The 18,493-nt window shown below is 31.2% G+C and overlaps 3 protein-coding genes across 3 annotated transcripts; 1 reads left to right on the forward strand and 2 right to left on the reverse strand.

The window, feature by feature from the left end:
* Positions 1-1,182: 1,182 nt before the first annotated feature.
* On the reverse strand, positions 1,183-2,352 carry LOC133308448 (probable 2-oxoglutarate-dependent dioxygenase AOP1). The gene is made up of 3 exons (XM_061509068.1): positions 1,979-2,352; positions 1,568-1,889; positions 1,183-1,431 (listed from the first exon to the last, which is right to left on the reverse strand). Exons 1-3 carry the CDS (start codon positions 2,350-2,352, stop codon positions 1,183-1,185), a joined length of 945 nt encoding a protein of 314 aa, XP_061365052.1.
* A 6,008-nt stretch (positions 2,353-8,360) lies between these two features.
* LOC133308471 (probable 2-oxoglutarate-dependent dioxygenase AOP1) lies at positions 8,361-9,562 on the reverse strand. The gene is made up of 3 exons (XM_061509101.1): positions 9,183-9,562; positions 8,746-9,067; positions 8,361-8,609 (listed from the first exon to the last, which is right to left on the reverse strand). Exons 1-3 carry the CDS (start codon positions 9,554-9,556, stop codon positions 8,361-8,363), a joined length of 945 nt encoding a protein of 314 aa, XP_061365085.1. The 5' UTR covers positions 9,557-9,562.
* Positions 9,563-14,213: 4,651 nt separating this feature from the next.
* On the forward strand, positions 14,214-15,517 carry LOC133308478 (probable 2-oxoglutarate-dependent dioxygenase AOP1). Its single transcript, XM_061509108.1, has 3 exons — positions 14,214-14,587; positions 14,712-15,036; positions 15,257-15,517. The coding sequence occupies exons 1-3, from the start codon at positions 14,214-14,216 to the stop codon at positions 15,515-15,517; spliced, it is 960 nt and encodes a 319-aa protein (XP_061365092.1).
* Positions 15,518-18,493: the final 2,976 nt, after the last annotated feature.

Here is an 18,493-nt window from a genome sequence, read left to right on the forward strand (position 1 = left end):
GTAGGAAAGTTATGTTACTTCATGTCATCATGTAACATAACTCTTGATTTACTCATATTTTAAATATAAAATTGTTCATTAAATTATAATTAGTGACTTATATATATATATATATATATATATATATATATATATATATATATATAATGACTTTAACGTTTCTAAAGTGAATGTAGATAAGTTATCTACATTCGCTTTCAAAATGACGTCGTTTTGAGTTAAAAAATTATAATGAAAAAGACTATTATAAATATGAAATAAATTATAATTACAAAAATACCTTGATTTTCGTCACAAAACGACGTCGTTTTAGACTCAATGTAGATAAGTTATCTACATTGACGGTAGAAAAAGCGAACCCATATATAATATAGAAAAATATTTTCTCACGTTTCATATGTTGTGATCCTTCAATTTGAATGCAAAGATTTTTTTTTTCTCTTTTTTTAATGAATGTGAGGCCCACCACTAGTTGAGTCACAATACCAGAATTCAATTCTTATGCAACTTGAGAAAATCAAACCCAATATAATATTGTATTTTGATCTCGAATAATAGAAATTTTACTTTTCGAGTAATTTTTACCATTTATGTTTCTACTATCCCCTTATATTTCTCCGTAAAAATTCAAATTTGACAGGATTGAGCTGCTCCCATCCACCGGTGCCTATGGGTTTATGGAATTTTATCACGTGTACTCCATTTGAGATTGAAAAGAGTGCACGAATATATTTTTGTTTTTTTTTTTCGGAATTTGGCTTTTGGTAAATATGACCTTTCAGCCTTATTTCATTGTTTTGGTGGCTTTGTCTGCATTACCCCAAGAAACGATAATCTAGTTGAGTCCCAAGTATTGTTCAATATCATAACTCTCCAAAATCATATTCCTAATAATATGATAAAATAACTCATCCCTAGAAGCATTGTATGCGTTTTCTGTCAAAATAAGAACCATTAAAGCCTGATTAAGATCACTAAATAATGTTGCAATTTGCAATTCAATTGGAGAAATTCACTGCAAAACACACACACAGCGAATCTTTATTAAGTACAAAGGTAAATTGTCTAGGGAACATTTGAACACACAACATTGAAATGGTACACAGTGGATAAATTTTCATTACTCCACCCACTTGTTTATTTCTAAGTCCATGAATAATGAAAATTTACTCCAATGACAGCTCAAACACCACAGAAAGTGTGCAGAGGACTCTGATCTCTCTGGCCTTTTTCAGTGTAAACATAATTGAAGAACTCAATAGGATCAAAAGGCTTGAAGAGCAGAGGGTGTTCTTCGTCAACCAGCTCCTCTGGGGCTTTTACAAGGTTCCCTCCTTTGGGAGCAGAGAACAGCCCTACAGAATACCTTGCCTCATTCCCACTCATCACCACTCTGTGAAACGGCTGATGCACCCTGCCGTTTGACCATGCCTGCAGAAGTCATATAACAACTTCATAAATGATAAATCTTCAACATCATTCAATAATAATAAAGATAATAATGACTTTAACAATTAGTATGTTGTATGGTTTTTTTTAACAATGACAAGTGGTGAATAGAATTTACATGGAGTGAGTCACCAATCATAACAACGAAACTGTTCGGGGAAGGCTTGCAGCTTATCCATTTTCCATCTTTGGTCATAACCTCTAAACCCTCCACTTCATTTTGGTACAATATTGTCATTATGTTCTTGTCTGTGTGTTCGCTGAGTCCTACCTCTGTGTCATTGTTTTGAGGACTTTCGTACTTCATAACCCTGAGAACATAATTTGATGTGTTCATCTGTTCCTCGAAGTACTTTTCAACACCCAAGCTCTCCAAAATCATCTTCCTAATAATCTGATCTAACTCAGATAGCTGCTCAGAGTAGGATTGTATAGTTTTGCTGCCAAATCAAAAGTCAAATAAAGTTAAGAGGCAAAGATATATATAAGTTTATATAATAAACTACATGAAATTTTAATGAGTACGTGCCTAAAACTTGGGTTTCCATTAGGCCACCAAGTGTTGGTCATGTTGTCTACTTTCTCATAGACATTTGCATCATCAATGCCCATGCTCTCATAAAGTGGGACCAAAGGATGTTGCCCCATATAACCATGATATGGCTTCTCAGACACATTGAGTTGCTTGGTTTGTAGGGGGAGATCAAATAGCTCCTTTATAGCAGCAAACATGGCTTTGAGAAGGTCTGAAGGAACTTTATCATAAATTGCTTCAAAGCAACCATACTCTACTAGTGCATCGTGCACTTGGGATTTCACTGCCTCCCACTTTGGACCGTTGACTTCCAAGCTGAGGTTCGTAACATCAATGACAGGAAGCTTTAGAGGGGTCTCTGAGCCCATAACTTCACTTTTCCTTCTCTAATTTGATTGCAAGATGTGAGGAGAATGCTTAATTTAAGCTGCGTTTGAACTTATGCGTGCTCTTGATCAGTTTTGGTGATCAAGTTATATAATGGTATGCTCTGAATTGTTATTTGACATTGATAATATTAAAAGGTTTATTTTATTAGGACTAAATTATATGTCCTACAGACCAGTAATTGATCTATAGCTGTTAACACTTGTCACTCCCTCATTATAAAGTATAGTTTACTCTAAACAATTTTTATATTTTTGTTATTTTAAAAGAAGTTAAAGTTGATAAACATACTGTGTCGATCAATATGCTAATTGATGTGTTTCCAATATATTATGTATTAAGGGTCAAATTAAACATGTAATTGATCTAAATATAACCAAGGACACGAAAAATGTGATAAAAAATTGGTAACCCACTCGCAGGCTTATTTTCAGCCCTACACTAGACAACACTGCGGCTTAGAGGATTCAAAGAGAAGATCAAGACAAAGAAACTCTAGAGATCAATCACCTTTCTTCCACCATTGATTCATCGAGTTCTTCTTCCCTTTATTATTTTGTTTAAGCTAGATATATTTGGCTAATTTTTCCATTGTGGTTACTGGTTAGGGATATAGATCTAACGTTAATCCTTGTTTTGATTTAGTTTCTTTTTGTTAATAAATTGTCTCAAATTATTTGTGTTTACCTTGAATTACATATTTAAATTTTTGTATGACTTGATCAATTATATAGGAATAAAGAGGATTAAGGTTCGCAATAGACATATTAGGATCTTAATCTATACAGAAGTATAACATCAGTTCTTGCATGTTCTAGACATAGGCTTGTAGGAATTGTGAACTTCTGTAATTCATCGCACTTAAGGCTTAATCTAAAAGAAGTTTATTAGATATTAGGATTCCAATTAGGTTAAAGAGTTAAAAAAAATAAGATATTAAGACTTAACCAACTGAATATTTGATGGTGAATAGCTTAATTGAGATAGAAAGTTATTGAATTGAATTAAACATCGGAAGGGAAATAAACTATAACTGTAGTTTTTGTTATTGAATTTTAAAATCCATCTTTAATTATCTGATCTTGTCTCTTTGCAATTAGTCATAACTTGTTATTGTTCTTTATTTTATTTAATTGGCTTTTTCATATTTGAAAATCACTTTCCTTCAAAACATCTCTTGAATTGTCCAAATTAAGAGGTATAGTTAAAATAATGCTCGCAGTACTTAATCCTAGTAGGAACTATATTTTTTCTCATCACTTTATTACTTTTGTGATGGATATATTTACCGTAGACGCAACACTAATAATGATAAGAGATTTTGTCAAAATTCATATTTTAATTGTTAATTTGATGTAGTTCCGTTGTTATCTAGTTGAATAATAATAAAAGGTTTACTTTTTCTACGGTCAATGTATATAACTTATCTACAGTGAGCCAAAAACGACGTCGTTTTGAGGCGGAAATCAAAGTATTTTTGTAATTATAATTTATTTCAGGGTTATAATAGTATTTTTCATTATAATTTTTTAATTTTTCAATCCAAAACGACATCGTTTTAGGAGTGAATGTAGATAACTTATCTACATTCAATTTAGAAACATTAAAGCCAATAATAAAAGAAGGGGTTTGCATTTGTCATTTAACATGACACAACAAACTTTCCTACACACAACATTTTATGGGGCCCACACTTTTTGAAAAAAAAGAAATTAGCACGCAAAACGAATCTCTATAACATTACACAATCATTTTTCCTACAACATAACTCTTATAAAACCCATAAAAGAAAGCTACTAGAATTGACCTAGTGGTGAGAAATTTGGATAATTTGTATGTGATTATATTGTATAAAATTAATAATAAAAGAAAAAGAGTTATAAAACTGGCCAATTTTAATATCTAAAACAAAAGTGCTCTAATGTTGAAAAAGTACGATGGATTTTGTAACAAAAAATAAAATCTGTATTATTTGAATCATTGATTTTTTCCTTTCGTGACCCATTCAATCATTATACCAGAATTAGAATTAGAATCAGATTTCACATATATTTATTTTATATTATTTTATTTTTGAAATATTTAAATCGATTCTTTATTTCGCGATAAGTCTGATTTAGAACGGATTCTGGAATTAAGGTTTTAAATCCTTGGGAGACATTCCTGTAAAAGATCGAATATATACTCTCACTTCTGCTCATTTCTCTGACACTAACTGTAACTAAACTATTATCATTTGACAAATTAAATTTCACATATTAATATGTATCATGAACAACGGTATATGCCGGCAGAAATATCTTGAAACGAATATATACTTATCTTTCTTATATTATGGGTTCAATATATTTTTACAAGTTGGAGATAAAGTCAATTTCTTGCAGATAAAGTCAACTTTTTTTTTTTGGTAAATAAGTCAACTTGTTTTAAAAACACAAAACTGGATTCGTTTTTTTTATAGTTAATATCGATAAGTTATCTACAATATTGAGTTTAAAATGACATCGTTTTAAGACAAAAATTAAGGTATTTTTGTAATAATTTATTTCAGGATTATAATGGCTTTTTCATTATAATTTTTTAACTTTTTAACTTAAAATAATATTATTTTGGTAATGAATGTATTAAAACTATATAGCTTTAGGTAATAGGTTCTTCTCTGTCATTTTCAAAAATAATAATTTATTCAAGTCAATGCCTTGCTGATACTGAATTATGGATGTAATCTTTGGAAGTTTTCGAACACGACGATCAAAGATTGATTCGCGGATATAGGACCATTTAGTAAAATACATAAAAACTAAGGAGTTTTAGTTTCTCCTTTAACATGATTAGAAAAACTTTCCTACATACACAATCTTTTGTGAGGCTCACACTTTTTAAAACAAAAAAAACTATGGCACGCAAAACGAATCTCTATAACATTACACAATCACTTTTCTTACAATATAACTCTTATAAAACCCAAAAACTAAAGGGATAGGAAGTTGTTATTAACAAATAATGTTATTATCAATATTACTATCATATCTTAACCGTTGATTTTCGTCAATCAATGGTTATTATTTATTACGAATAAATAATTAATTAATGAGTTTGATTTGTGAAAATAATAACCGTTAATTTGCGAAAATCAACGGTTAAGACATGATAGTAACATTAATTGGTAGTAACGATATCTTATCCCAAAACTAAATTAAAGAAACCGAACCATACTTCTGGGTTTTTTTTTTAAATAATTTTGTTGGATTTTGATTTCCTGTCGTGTACAAGTTGCTCTGGACTATGGACCACTTGAAATTAATCAATTTTCGTCCAATTATTTTCACTTTATGATGTATTAGACAATGTTGTGAACTCGGCAAGTGTACCGATCGTTCCAAGTAATAAGTGATAAGTAAAGTATCGTCTCCACGAGAATTGAGGTACCAAATTTATTATAACTATTTTTTTCTTGTTGGATTAATAAAATTAATTTTAGAGAACAAATGTTGCTTATGCAAAATAAAAATAAATCAAGGAAATAGAGGATGTTTCAAGATTTTCAAAAACACAAGAGTAATGATTGAGAAAATAGATGGGAAATATTGCGGAAAGAGAAACAAACACTTTTATGATCCCCACCTTGTAGCATGAATTAATGTTTATATTTAATTATTCGATTGGTCAAACGATTCAATATCTTTCATTTAGTTGGTTAAGCCCTAATTCCTTAATGACTTTAACATTATTAACTCTATTAGAATCATAATCCCTTATAAATTCTTTTTCAAGTTAAGACTTAGAATCAATGAATCCTTAACGTTTGCGGTTCATGTAACCTATCCCTAGTGCATACATAAACAATTATTTTACCTTTTGTCAAGAATTAGAATCTCAATATCCCTATTGAAAACCCTAATCCTCGCAATCCTAATAGATTGATCAGTTCTAGAAGAATTAAAAGATGAAGAACAAGGTAAAACAAAACACAATTTGAATAAAAAATATATAAATTTAACCAAACTATAAGGGGTTCACATTAAGAGTTATGATCCTTACCACAATAATAGACACTAGCAAGAACATATTCATGTCTGACGATTAAAATGTAAAAAGAATAACTTTCAGAACCTAATGATAAAAAATAGAGTAAACACCATTTTTGGTCCCTGGCAATATCTACGAAATCCTTTTTAGTCCCTGGCAATAAAAAAGGACCAAATTGGTCCCTAACAGTATGTAAAAAGGGCCACGTTAGTGACGGGGGAGTTGACATAAGGACTAATGTGGCCCTTTTTTCATAATTTTATGGACCAATTTGGTCCTTTTTTATTGCCATGGACTAAAAAGAATTTCGTAGATATTGCCAGGGACCAAAAATGGTGTTTACTCTAAAAAATAAGATGAAAGTCTTCAATCTTGATCTTTAGATTTTTCAAAGGCTCCAAGAATTCTCTCTCTATCTTCCTTGTTTTTCTGCTTGTCACTGAATGTCCTCTTTTTCGTTTCTGTTCTCCCTTTTTAGGTTTAGGAAAACATCTTCCAAATCTACCCCCAATTGGGCTTCCTCCGGTGCAATTCGCATCCAATTAAAAGAAATAAAGGACGCCCGCACGAACCGAACCAAATTCATGCGGATCGCGCGGCAAAACAATGAGCTTTTGGTCTTATGACGCGGATCGCGCTAGTTACCGTGCGGATCACGTTGCATTTTTGCTTTTTCACTTTTCACTTTTGTCCGGTGCTTCCTGTTATCAAAATATATAAATTGAGTAAAAGAATGACTGAGATGGAATATTCAATATTTTATAATATTTATGAACAATTTTTGCTTATTTATGATTAATTTCTTGTTTCTTTTAGCTTGAAAAGCATCATATGCTAGACACGTACCAGCCACGGTAATTGAGATTGGTGAAGTTGCGTATTCTGCATTCCTACAAACATGATTAATTAATGAAATTGCATATTCTGCTTTCGTTGGTTGAATATCTAATCCTCGAACGTGATTCGGTAAATATGATCTTGGACCTTAGTTTGAGTTTAGGCCAAGCCGAGTTTCATTCGTTTGGGGCTTTCATAGTAATACCCCAAGAAATGATAATCAGCTAACTTTATATTTGTAAATAAGGCTTATCTGACTGAAGTTAGATACTGTTTGAAATTTCTTTCTTTTAAGCTACAAATTAAAAATAAAATAAAATTTATTTGATGATTATATAAAAAATTTAGCTTAAAAGTTCAAATTAAAGATAAGTTGATACAACTTAAAAAAAGTTCATCTTAGGAACTTTTATCTTTTGACTTTTTTTTTTTCATTATAATTTTTTCTTTTGTTATAAGAGTTTTTGTAAAAAGCTGTTTGACCTAACTTCTACTTATAAGGGGAAGAGAAGCTAAAAGAAAGACTTCACAAACAAGCACTTAGTACTATATTTAATAAAATAAAATAAATTTAGGCCTTAAAAAATGGTTTTAAGCCTTCTTTTGTAAAGTCGGATTTACAAGTGTATATTATATTATTTATTTTAATAAAATATAGTAATTTTTCAAATAAATTTAAATAATAAAATAATATTTTTTTAATTCTTGATATATCTTGAAGGTTCAATAGGTTTTAACATACTAAAAAGCTCAAATTATACTTTTTATTTTATTTTTAAATATAAGTTAGGTCTATAATTTAACTTACACTAAACTTAAAGATAATATCATACTCAAAATATTTTATATGAACCTAACATATTTAGGCCATAACTCAAAATATTTATATACATATTTAGGCCATAACTCAATCTAACCCAGCCCATTTACCACTTTTGTTGAGTCTCAATTATTCTTCAATATTTTAGCACTCCTAAATCATCTTCCTAATAACTTGACCCCAATCTAAGAACTATGAAAGGTTGATTAAGATCAAAGCAAACACAAAAGGAAGTTTTATTTAGTCCAAAAGGGAACATTTGAACACACAACAACATTATTATGGTACTCAATGAACGACAGCTCAAACACCACAATAAGTGCGCATAGCAAACTGATCTCTCTGGCCTTTTTCAGTGTAATAATACTTGAGGAACTCAACATGATCATAAGGCTTAAAGAGCAAAGGGTGTTCCTCATCCACCAGCTCCTCTGGGGCTTTTATAAGGTACCCTCCTTTTGGGATAGAGAATAGCCCTGCTGAGTATCTTGCCTCATTCCCACTCATCATCACTCTGTGAAACGGCGGATACACCCTGCCGTTTGACCATGCCTGCAAAATTCATATCACAACCACATAAATTATAAATCTTCAATATCATTCAATAATAATAATGATCATATTTTTTAACTATAGTTGGTATATACTACGGTTATTTTAATAATAAAAAGTGGTGAATAGAATTTACATGGAGTGATTCACCAATCATAACAACGAAAGTGTCTGGGGAAGGCTTGTAGGTTATCCATTTTCCATCTTTGGTCATAACCTCTAAACCCTCCACTTCATTTTGGTATAATATGGTCACTATGTTCTTATCTGTGTGTGTAGTGAGGCCTAGCTTTGTGTCACTGGTTTGAGGTCCTTTGTATTTCATAATCCGGAGAAGGTAATTGGTTGAGTTCATGTGCTCCTCCAAGTACTTTTCAACACCCAAGCTCTCCAAAATCATCTTCCTAATAATCTGATCTAACTCTGATAGCTGCTCAGAGAAGGATTGTATTGTTTTGCTGCCAAATTTTGAAAGACAAACAAAAGAAAAAGGAACAAAAAGAATATAAGTTTCCAAAATAAAAGTGGTTTAATTTACACAATTAAGTATTTGAAATTTTAATGAGTACGTGCCTAAAACTTGGGTTTCCCTTAGGCCACAAGATGTTGGTCATGCTTTCTACTTCCTCAGAGACATTTGCATCATCAATGCCCATGCTCTCATAAAGTGGAACCATAGGATATTGTCCAACATAACCATGATAGGGCTTCTTAGACATGTTGAGCATCTTTGTTTGTAGAGGGAGATCAAAGAGCTCTTCAATTGTAGCAAACAAGGCTTTGAGAAGGTCTGCAGGAACTTTATCAAAAATTGCTTCAAAGCAACCATACTCTACTAGAGCATTGTGGACTTGGGATTTCACTGCCTCCCACTCAGGACTGTTGACTTCCAACTTGAGGTTATTAAAGTCAATGAAAGGAAGCTTTAGAGTGGTTTCTGAGCCCATATCTTCACTTTTCCTTCCCTAATTTGATTACAAGATTGGAGGATTATGGTTAATTTAAGCTGGGTTTGAACTCATGTTGATCAAGTTATATAGTAGATATGCAATGACAACATTGATAATTTTAAAATATTTATTTATTTTCTAAAAATATTTATTTCATTCTCCCATATACGACTAAAGTATATGTCGTAGAGATTCCATGGTCACATAAGCAAAATATATATTCTTCGGATTTGAACCAAGCAGAGTTACTTAGCTTGGCAAACAAAATTATTCAGGTTTTGCCTCTCTTTTCGTCTTATTTTGTGTCTCATATAATTGATGTCGAAGGTAAAAGAAAAAAAAATTAGATATCAAGAGCAACTTTATTGTATTATAAACAATTGAAAAAGACTTATAGACAGAGAGGTTGATCTTTCTTTTCTTTTTGGCATTGAAACTTTTTTATGCCTAAAGAAGTTGCAGATATTTGTGTTTGCGCAATATATACAAGTGATTCTTATTTCTATGTATTTCAAATATATATTATGTTAATTAGTTTTAACTTTTAACATATATTGATAAAGTATTAAATAACTGTGTAATAACGTAAAATTTTATAGATATTGTCTCTATCTATGATAGAAATTTTTAATTTTATGATTTTGATTTAATTGGTGTCTCTTCTCTCTCTCTTTATATATATATATATATATATATATATATATATATATATATATATATATATATATAGATAGATAGATAGATAGATAGATATATTATTTATTAGTTGATTCATTTTCATTTTCATTTTCAATAATAATAATTTATTTAAGTTAATCCTTTGATGACACTGAATTATGGATGTAAATCTTTGGAAGTTTTAGGACTTGAGAATCAAAGATTGATTGGTGGAGGACCATTTAGTAAAATATATATATAAAAAAAAAAATTAAAGAAAGCCAACCATACTTCTGTTGGATCTTTGATATCATGATGTATTCATTTACAGGTTGCGTCTGGACCATTTGAAATTAATCAATTTCCGTGCAATTATTTTCATTAGATAATGGTGTTAGACAACATAATTTATTTATTTTCTTTTAATAAATAGACAACATAATTTTAACTTATATAACAATTGCGCAAAGAATAATTGCGGTACCACACAATGTGTCACAGTCCATGTTCCGTGTCTCTACCCAACGAATGAAGTTGGATAGATTTGTTCATGGATTCAGAGTTTGAATATGGTTTCTAAAAATAATTTTTTGGTTTTCATAATAAAAAAATAAATAAAATTTGTTTAATAAGATCTGTTTTGTAAAAAAAATATTAAAACGTGTATCTGTTTTTTTGTTTTTTGAATCAAAGTTAGAGAATATGTCTGATTTATTTTTATTTTGTATTTTAACTTTTAACTTTCAAAACAAGAAAAATACAGAAAATACTTGTGTCCATAACAAGGGATAGGATATTGTGACAACCAAATAATGTTACTACCAATGTTACTACCACATCTTAACCGTTGATTTTCGTCAATCAACGGTTATCATTTATTGCGAATTAATAATTAATTAATGAATTTGATTTGAAAAATGATAACCGTTGATTGGCGAAAATCAACGGTTAAGATGTGGTAGTAACATTGGTAGTAACATTATTTGGTTGTCACAATATCCTATCCCCCATAACAATACTAGGTTTATGTTAAAGTGTGTAAAATATGCTTAAAGTCATAGAGTTTAATCAAGCTTTTGAGAATAATCTTGGTTTGATGCCTCGGAGAGAATATGCGCAAGTGCCCGTTAGCTGGAACCCCCCAATGGAAGGCTGGATTAAGCTAAACACTGATGGTGCTGCAAGAGGTAACAATGGAGGGTCTACCTGTGGTGGTGTTCTCAGAGATGCGTCTGGTCACTGGATCCAAGGTTTTGCATATCATATTGGTCACTGTTCTGTGTTTGTGGCGGAGCTTTGGGGAGTTCTGAAAGGTTTGGAACTTGCCTAGGTTGGAGGTTGGAAACACATCATTATTGAAAGTGATTCAAGTTCTATTATCACTTTACTCACCAAACATGGAGGAGCAGTTCGAGAGCTACAACTGGCGGCTCGAATTTGAACATGGTTACAGAAAAATTAGGAGGTTCACTTATGCCACACATACAGGGAAACTAATGCTTGTGCAGACTGGCTTTCAAAGTTCCCACTCGATAACCATATGGAGGAGAATTTGTGTATTTTCCCAAATCCACCTCCTGCTATTCGTTTTCTATTTTTTGCTGATTTCATTTCTTCTTGTAAGTTTCATAATGTTTTGTTGTCTTAGCTTTTTGTAGGGTGTTTAACCCCTACAGACTACCCAAAAAAAAGTGTGTAAAATATACACATTTTGCAAACAACGAAATTCAAATTTGAGTCCCTTTGTTTGAAGATTGAAAGGTTTATCACTAAATCACTTTTTTTGGTTGCACGTAATGTTCATAATTTAATATTTATTATATATTATTTTAAAATCTAATTGAATCCAATTGAACTACTCACTCGGTACTTCGATGAGTCGATGACTGGTCTAAATTTTAAAACACTAATTCAGACTAAGGTTTACACTAAACGAAGTACAAGAATAAATAGGTTCAAATATGGTATATACTTCAGGTTCCTAAAGATAAATAAACCCTTGAAAGAAAATAGTATGAGTATCAAAATGATTATAACAACAATCTTGTACAGAATATCTCTCTAACACATAGACATGCATTAAGAAATCCTCGTATGGCCTGGAAAATATTTCCCAAGTAACACAACTTTAGTTGAGTGGTATGGTACGTGCACATGCCTATGCGTAAGAAGCGTTACAAGCTACAGGGCCCTCCAAATGCCAATGGAGTCCAAAGTTACTTGTTGTCGAATATATATATATATATATATATATATATATATATATATATATATATATATATGATCGAAAATATAAGAATTATGTTGTAGGAATGATACTGTTTATTTTTGTATTATTTTTGTAACTATTTTTTAATTATATACTTTTAAAAATACATAATTAAAAATGAGCTATAAAATCTCTTGTAACAAAATATCCGATGCGATGCACTCATATATGATATTACCCATAAGCTTTTCTTTATTGTTCTTGCCGATCCATTATGGTCCTTGAGCCATTCACAGACACACTATGTGCTCCAATGACACGCGCGGTGCCCTATTCACTAGGCCCGGACGACTTTGAATAGGCTTAACTGTTTTAATGGCAAGGAACCAAACCAACGAATAAGCATACAAATTGAACGAGACGTTTTGTTAAGTTTGTATAAAGTTTGTCCATTATGATTGATTTATTTATAGGGAAAGTATGTGTTCTTTAAAAAAAACACGTATTTAGGTCATTTTAAAAAAAAGATAGTTATAAAAAAGTGTGGATCTTATTGAAAAAATAAAAATAAAAATATGAATTTCACTTTTTATGTCTACCTTTCTCCTAAAATAACTTAAGTGTATCCTTTAAAATGACACATAATTTTTCCTTTATTTAGTGATTGATATCATAAAAATTCTACATAGTCCGAGCAATTCTTGTCTTTCTGACAGGGACGTGATAAATTTATGAGTTTTTCTATTAAATACTCTTTTCTTTTCTTTTTTGGTTTATGAATGCGTATTATACCATGGGAAGTACTTCTAATTTTTCTTCTTTAAACCTCTGGTCTCCAATAAACCTGAGATTCAACCCCAAGTTCTTACACTAATCTGATAAGAAATTTTCACATGAAATCTTCAATATTCTATTTTTCAGCTTTGTCCAGAGGTGTTAAAGTAGGTTAGGACACGCGGATCAACCCACGACACGACATCAAAATTTGTGTTCGAGTTAATCCGTAAAAAAATTTATGTTGTATTCGTGTTGAGAAAAAATGACAAGCAAAAAATTTGTGTCATATCGTCTCAATAGGAATTTTATTCATATATTTTTTATTTTTTATAATTTTGACCCATTTTTTTATCAATTACCGTTTTAACCCATTTTAAACATCATTCGTGACGTGTCAACTCGCAAAAAATTTATATTGTGTTCATTTTGAAGATTTTGACACGAATAAAAATTTGTATCATGTTCCTATTGCATATATTCATTTTGTATCAAATTCGTGTCTCATCGTGACGATCCATTTTGACACCCTACCTTTGTCTATACTCCTTGTTGCAAAGAATAAGTGAACATGTTACGCCACACTTAATTTGACTTTATACTTTCATCATTTTCTCTTTTATTGGGTCTAATTAACATTGATATTTGAGTACCATCCAAATTAATTGAAAAGGCTATAATTCTTATTAAACACAAGATATGATTGATTACATAACAAATTGAAATCGTCGTCAAATCAACCAATTCTCCATTAGCAACTAGAGGCACATTAAAGGCTGAAATTATTTTATAATTTTCTTTCCCCGAATTATTGCCCATCTTCCTACCCATCTTGAGATAGAATTTTCTTGACAGGCCTACAACAGAGAGAGGGGGAGATAGGTAAGTATGTAAATAACCCTTTTCTTCAAAAAAATTATGATGAAATTATGAAGTAACCAGAAAAGCAAAGGCCTAAGCTTGTAATCGTAGTTGCTTGTTGGAAAAGACTAGAAATATTATTATTTTAGGATCATGGGTTCCCAAACAGCTTGCAAGGTTCCTGTTGTGGACTTCACTGATGAGAAGTTGAAGCCTGGTACAGAAACGTGGGCTTCAGCATGCCATGTGATTCGGAGTGCACTTGAGGATCATGGTTTTTTTTATGCTCTGTGTGATAAAGTTCCCATGGAGCTATACAACTCTGTTTTTACTCTAATGGAAGAACTATTTGATCTTCCATTGGAAACAAAAATGCAAAAGACCAGTGATAAGCCCTATCATGGTTATTATGGACAAAGTGTCCATGCTCCTCTATATGAATCCCAAGGAATCAATGATCCATTATCCATGGAAGGAGTTCAAAAGTTCACCAAACTTATGTGGCCATCAGGATATGATCATTTCTGGTACTGCTTTGAATTTAGTTATGTTCTTTATTATTATTATTATTATTTACATTCCTAATTATATATATGATATGTTTATATTATTGTTATTGACTGTGGTTTCTAATTTTCATATTGAGAATAGTGAGACACTCAATCTCTATGCAAAGCTGCTAATAGAATTAGACCATATCACTAAGCGAATGGTGTTTGATGGCTATGGTGTGGACCAAAGGCACTGTGATTCCCTACTTAAATCAACCAATTACATGCTTCGGAGCTTCAAATACAAACTGCCGCAGAAGGATGACAATAATTTGGGATTGCATGCTCACACGGACACTTCTTTCTTTACCATTTTGCATCAGAATAATGTAATTGGTTTGCAAGTAAAATTGAAAAATGGAGAGTGGATTGATGCTGATCCCTCACCCTTCATGTTTCTGATCCTGGCTGGCGATGCATTTAAGGTGGGTCATTTTTCACTTGTGCATCTTTGAGAACCTTTTGTTAGTGAAAATGTTTTGAATTATTGATATATTGATTCAGTTAACCATAAATCTTTATCTTACTTACTATTCAGTTAAAGTGTTCATGACTTTTAGAAACTGGGCTGATTTTATTAACTTAATGGAAAAAGAAATTTTCAATATAGATTTACAGAAAGGGACTCTTGTTTTCATGTCTTAGGTTTGGAGTAACGACAGGATACGATGTTGTGAACACCGAGTCATAATAAGTGCAAAGAAGGTAAGGTACTCAATGGGACTGTTTTCACTTGGCGATAAGATGGTTCAAACACAAGAAGAGTTAGTTGATGAAGAGCATCCAAGACGTTATAAGCCATTTGATCATTATGATTACCTACGTTTCTATGCCACAAAAAAGGCCTTAGAATCAGAGTGTCGAATCAAAGCATATTGTGGCATAGACTATGCTGATGAAAAGTGAAATTTATTGTGTTGAGTTCCTGTGTGCACATCCAGAACAAAACTGGGGTTTAATTTGTAACTTGTTTCCTTGTATGGTATTCCAATGTTTCCTGCTGGATACAAAGGTGCAGCTCGTGACATGGTCATCTTTTTTTGATTTTTTTCTTTTCTTTTCTGTTATGACACATAGCATGAATCTAGGCATAGCTAAGGTACTTTCTCTGCCTACTATATATCTCATGTTTTAGAATTATTCTCTTTCTGTGCCTTCTGATTAATTAGGAACCTGTCTCTTTCTTGTGTAGTATTAATTACAAATATTTAGTTGCATCCGATAAGGTTGTGTTACATGTTTTGGTTTTTCTATGTAGTGTTGTGGCCCGGCACCATCGAAAGAATGTCGTCTTATTTGTATACTTCATTCTATCAATAATTATTCCTACAAGAACCTTCCATGCACTTCCCAAGTGAATGCCCTACTCTACAAATCCAATTCTATACTCTCAAGTTGGATAACTGTTAGAAATATATAAAGCTATTAAAGAGGCATTCACTTAATAATTTAAACTTTTGAGTTGAATTGATTCTTTACATGATATCAGATCATCATCGGTGTCCTGGGTTCGATCATCGCATCCCTCACTCTACAAATCCAATTTAGATATATATAAAGCTATTAAAGAGGCATTCACTTAACAACTTAAATTTTTGAGTTGAATTGATTTTTTACATGGTATCAGATCCTCGGTGTTCTGGGTTCGATCCTCGCATCCTCCATTTTCTTTGTGAAATTTTTTAGCACATGTAGGCTTATATAAAATCATTAAAGAGGCGTTCAGTTAACATATATCAAAATTTTAATTAATCCGTCTTTCAAAATAATTCTCATTTAAGGTTTCGAATAAGACTTAAAAATGTCATAAAATTCTTTTAATTTTTAAAAAATATAATTTCATTATCCTCTTACACAATCAATGTTTAAATAAGATACCAAAAATAAGGATAAAATTAAAAAAAATAATGAATGACTTTTAAATTTTCTAAAGTGACAAATAACTTAAAATAAACCAAAGATCGGTTTGTTTTTTATTTCTTAAGAATTAATTTCACTTTCCTATTTTTAAAGTATTTGCACATGAAATGGAGAAAAAAAAATTGTCCAAACATATTTCATTTAAAAAACTGAAAAGGAAAAAATAGAAAATTCAATAGTAAATTAAGAGTTTAAAGTTAAAAAAACAGCATATGATTTAAAAATATAAAAATGCCACGTGTAAAAATAAAATTAGTAATAGGTAAATAATTGAAACAACGTTTGTTCACTCCTCACTTTGGAGAAAATTTAAAATGATGACCATTGAATGATGGGTGTTCTCTCTCATATGGACAAAAATATTTTCTAGTTTTATCCACACACAAAAAAAAATAAAATTCTCTTTTTGCTCTCCCGATTTGTGAGAAGGGACCACAAAAAAAGGGTGATCCAAGTGCACCAAAAATGATATCCTCACTTTGGTTTCATTCATGTTACAAAAATAAATAAATAATAATAATAAGAGGAAGAAGAAGAAAGAGAGTTATGCAAGAATTAAAAAATTAAGGACCTGTTTGGTATGATGAAGTGATGATGCTTCTTTTGTTTTCATTTGATTCAATGATATTCCATGATGCCTTATATTTGATATTATGCATATCGATTTTTTAATTTAATATATATAATAGGCATAATTTAAAAAAATATATATTGAAGATTTTTATTTCAACAAAATTAATATATTTTTGACTCATTGATATATTTTTATAAAAATTAATATCATATGACATATTTAGAAAAATTATATAAATTTTATATTAAAGGATATTTCTGTCAAAAATATTTACTTTTATCTTATCTAGTATTATACAGTGCATTATCAAATATTGGATAGTATTATTTTATACAATTCATTATCTTATACAATATCATACCAAACGCTGGAGAGTATTAAAATTTAATCAGGTCTTATACAATCAAATCTTATACTATCAAGTCTTATACTATCAGGCCTTATCATATCTTGTGTACCAAACGTGCCTTAAGGCACAACTGATTAGGTGAAGCTTGATTGACGACATATGCTGAATAGAATAAGGAAAGAGTTTTAGTTCGATTTTCATCAACTATACATTTGGAGAAGGGTGAAGATGACTAAGCCCCGACTAGAAATTAATATCATAATTAGAATTGGCAAAACGGGCCAATCCGGCTCGACCCGCATGCAACCCGAAAAGAATGAGCCGGGTTAGGGTTGACTCGAAAAAAAAAATGAGCCAGAAAACTCAACCCAACTCGATCCGAGTCGGGTTAGGGTTGGCTCGCAGGTTGGCTCAAAACTATGGCTTGTGGGTTGGCTTGAAAAAATAGTTCGCGAGTTGGCTCGCGGGTTAGCTCAAAAATTGCGATTTAAATGAACATGTAGTATTAATGCCCGAGCTATGTGGCTTCCATCAACTTAAACAAAGGGTTACAAAATGAGAAATAAAAGCAAAATATTCTAGTTTCAAATTTTCTTCACAACAAATTTGCACCAACATCAAAAAACAATCAGAGCCACTTGTTACCAAAGTAGGGTAAGATATTTGAACCAGACAGAGGCAGCACAACCTAACAATATAAAAATGGCAGGTAGAAGATTAGGGACTTAGATTTAGAGAAAGAAGAAAAATGATGACAACATGTGTGGGTTTTGTCTATTTTTGTATATTATATTTTGTATTTTTTTATAAAAAAAAAATTTCAACTCACAAACTGGCTCATTTGACCCGCGGGTTAGCTCGGGTTGACAGCTCATTTTTGCCAATCCAACCCAACTCATTTTTGATGAATTACGAGTCAACCTGACGGGTTCTCTCATTTTTGACAACCCTAATCCTGAAAATATTTAAGCTTGTTAGAATAATGGGATACCCACTGACCTAAAAAAGATAATTAACGTCGTTATACTCAAATATATAT

This window comes from Gastrolobium bilobum, unplaced genomic scaffold (assembly GCF_033153095.1).
Source record: "Gastrolobium bilobum isolate Gb01-03AN ecotype WA unplaced genomic scaffold, APGP_CSIRO_Gbil_v1 utg3150, whole genome shotgun sequence".
NCBI classification, from domain to species: Eukaryota; Viridiplantae; Streptophyta; class Magnoliopsida; order Fabales; family Fabaceae; genus Gastrolobium; species Gastrolobium bilobum.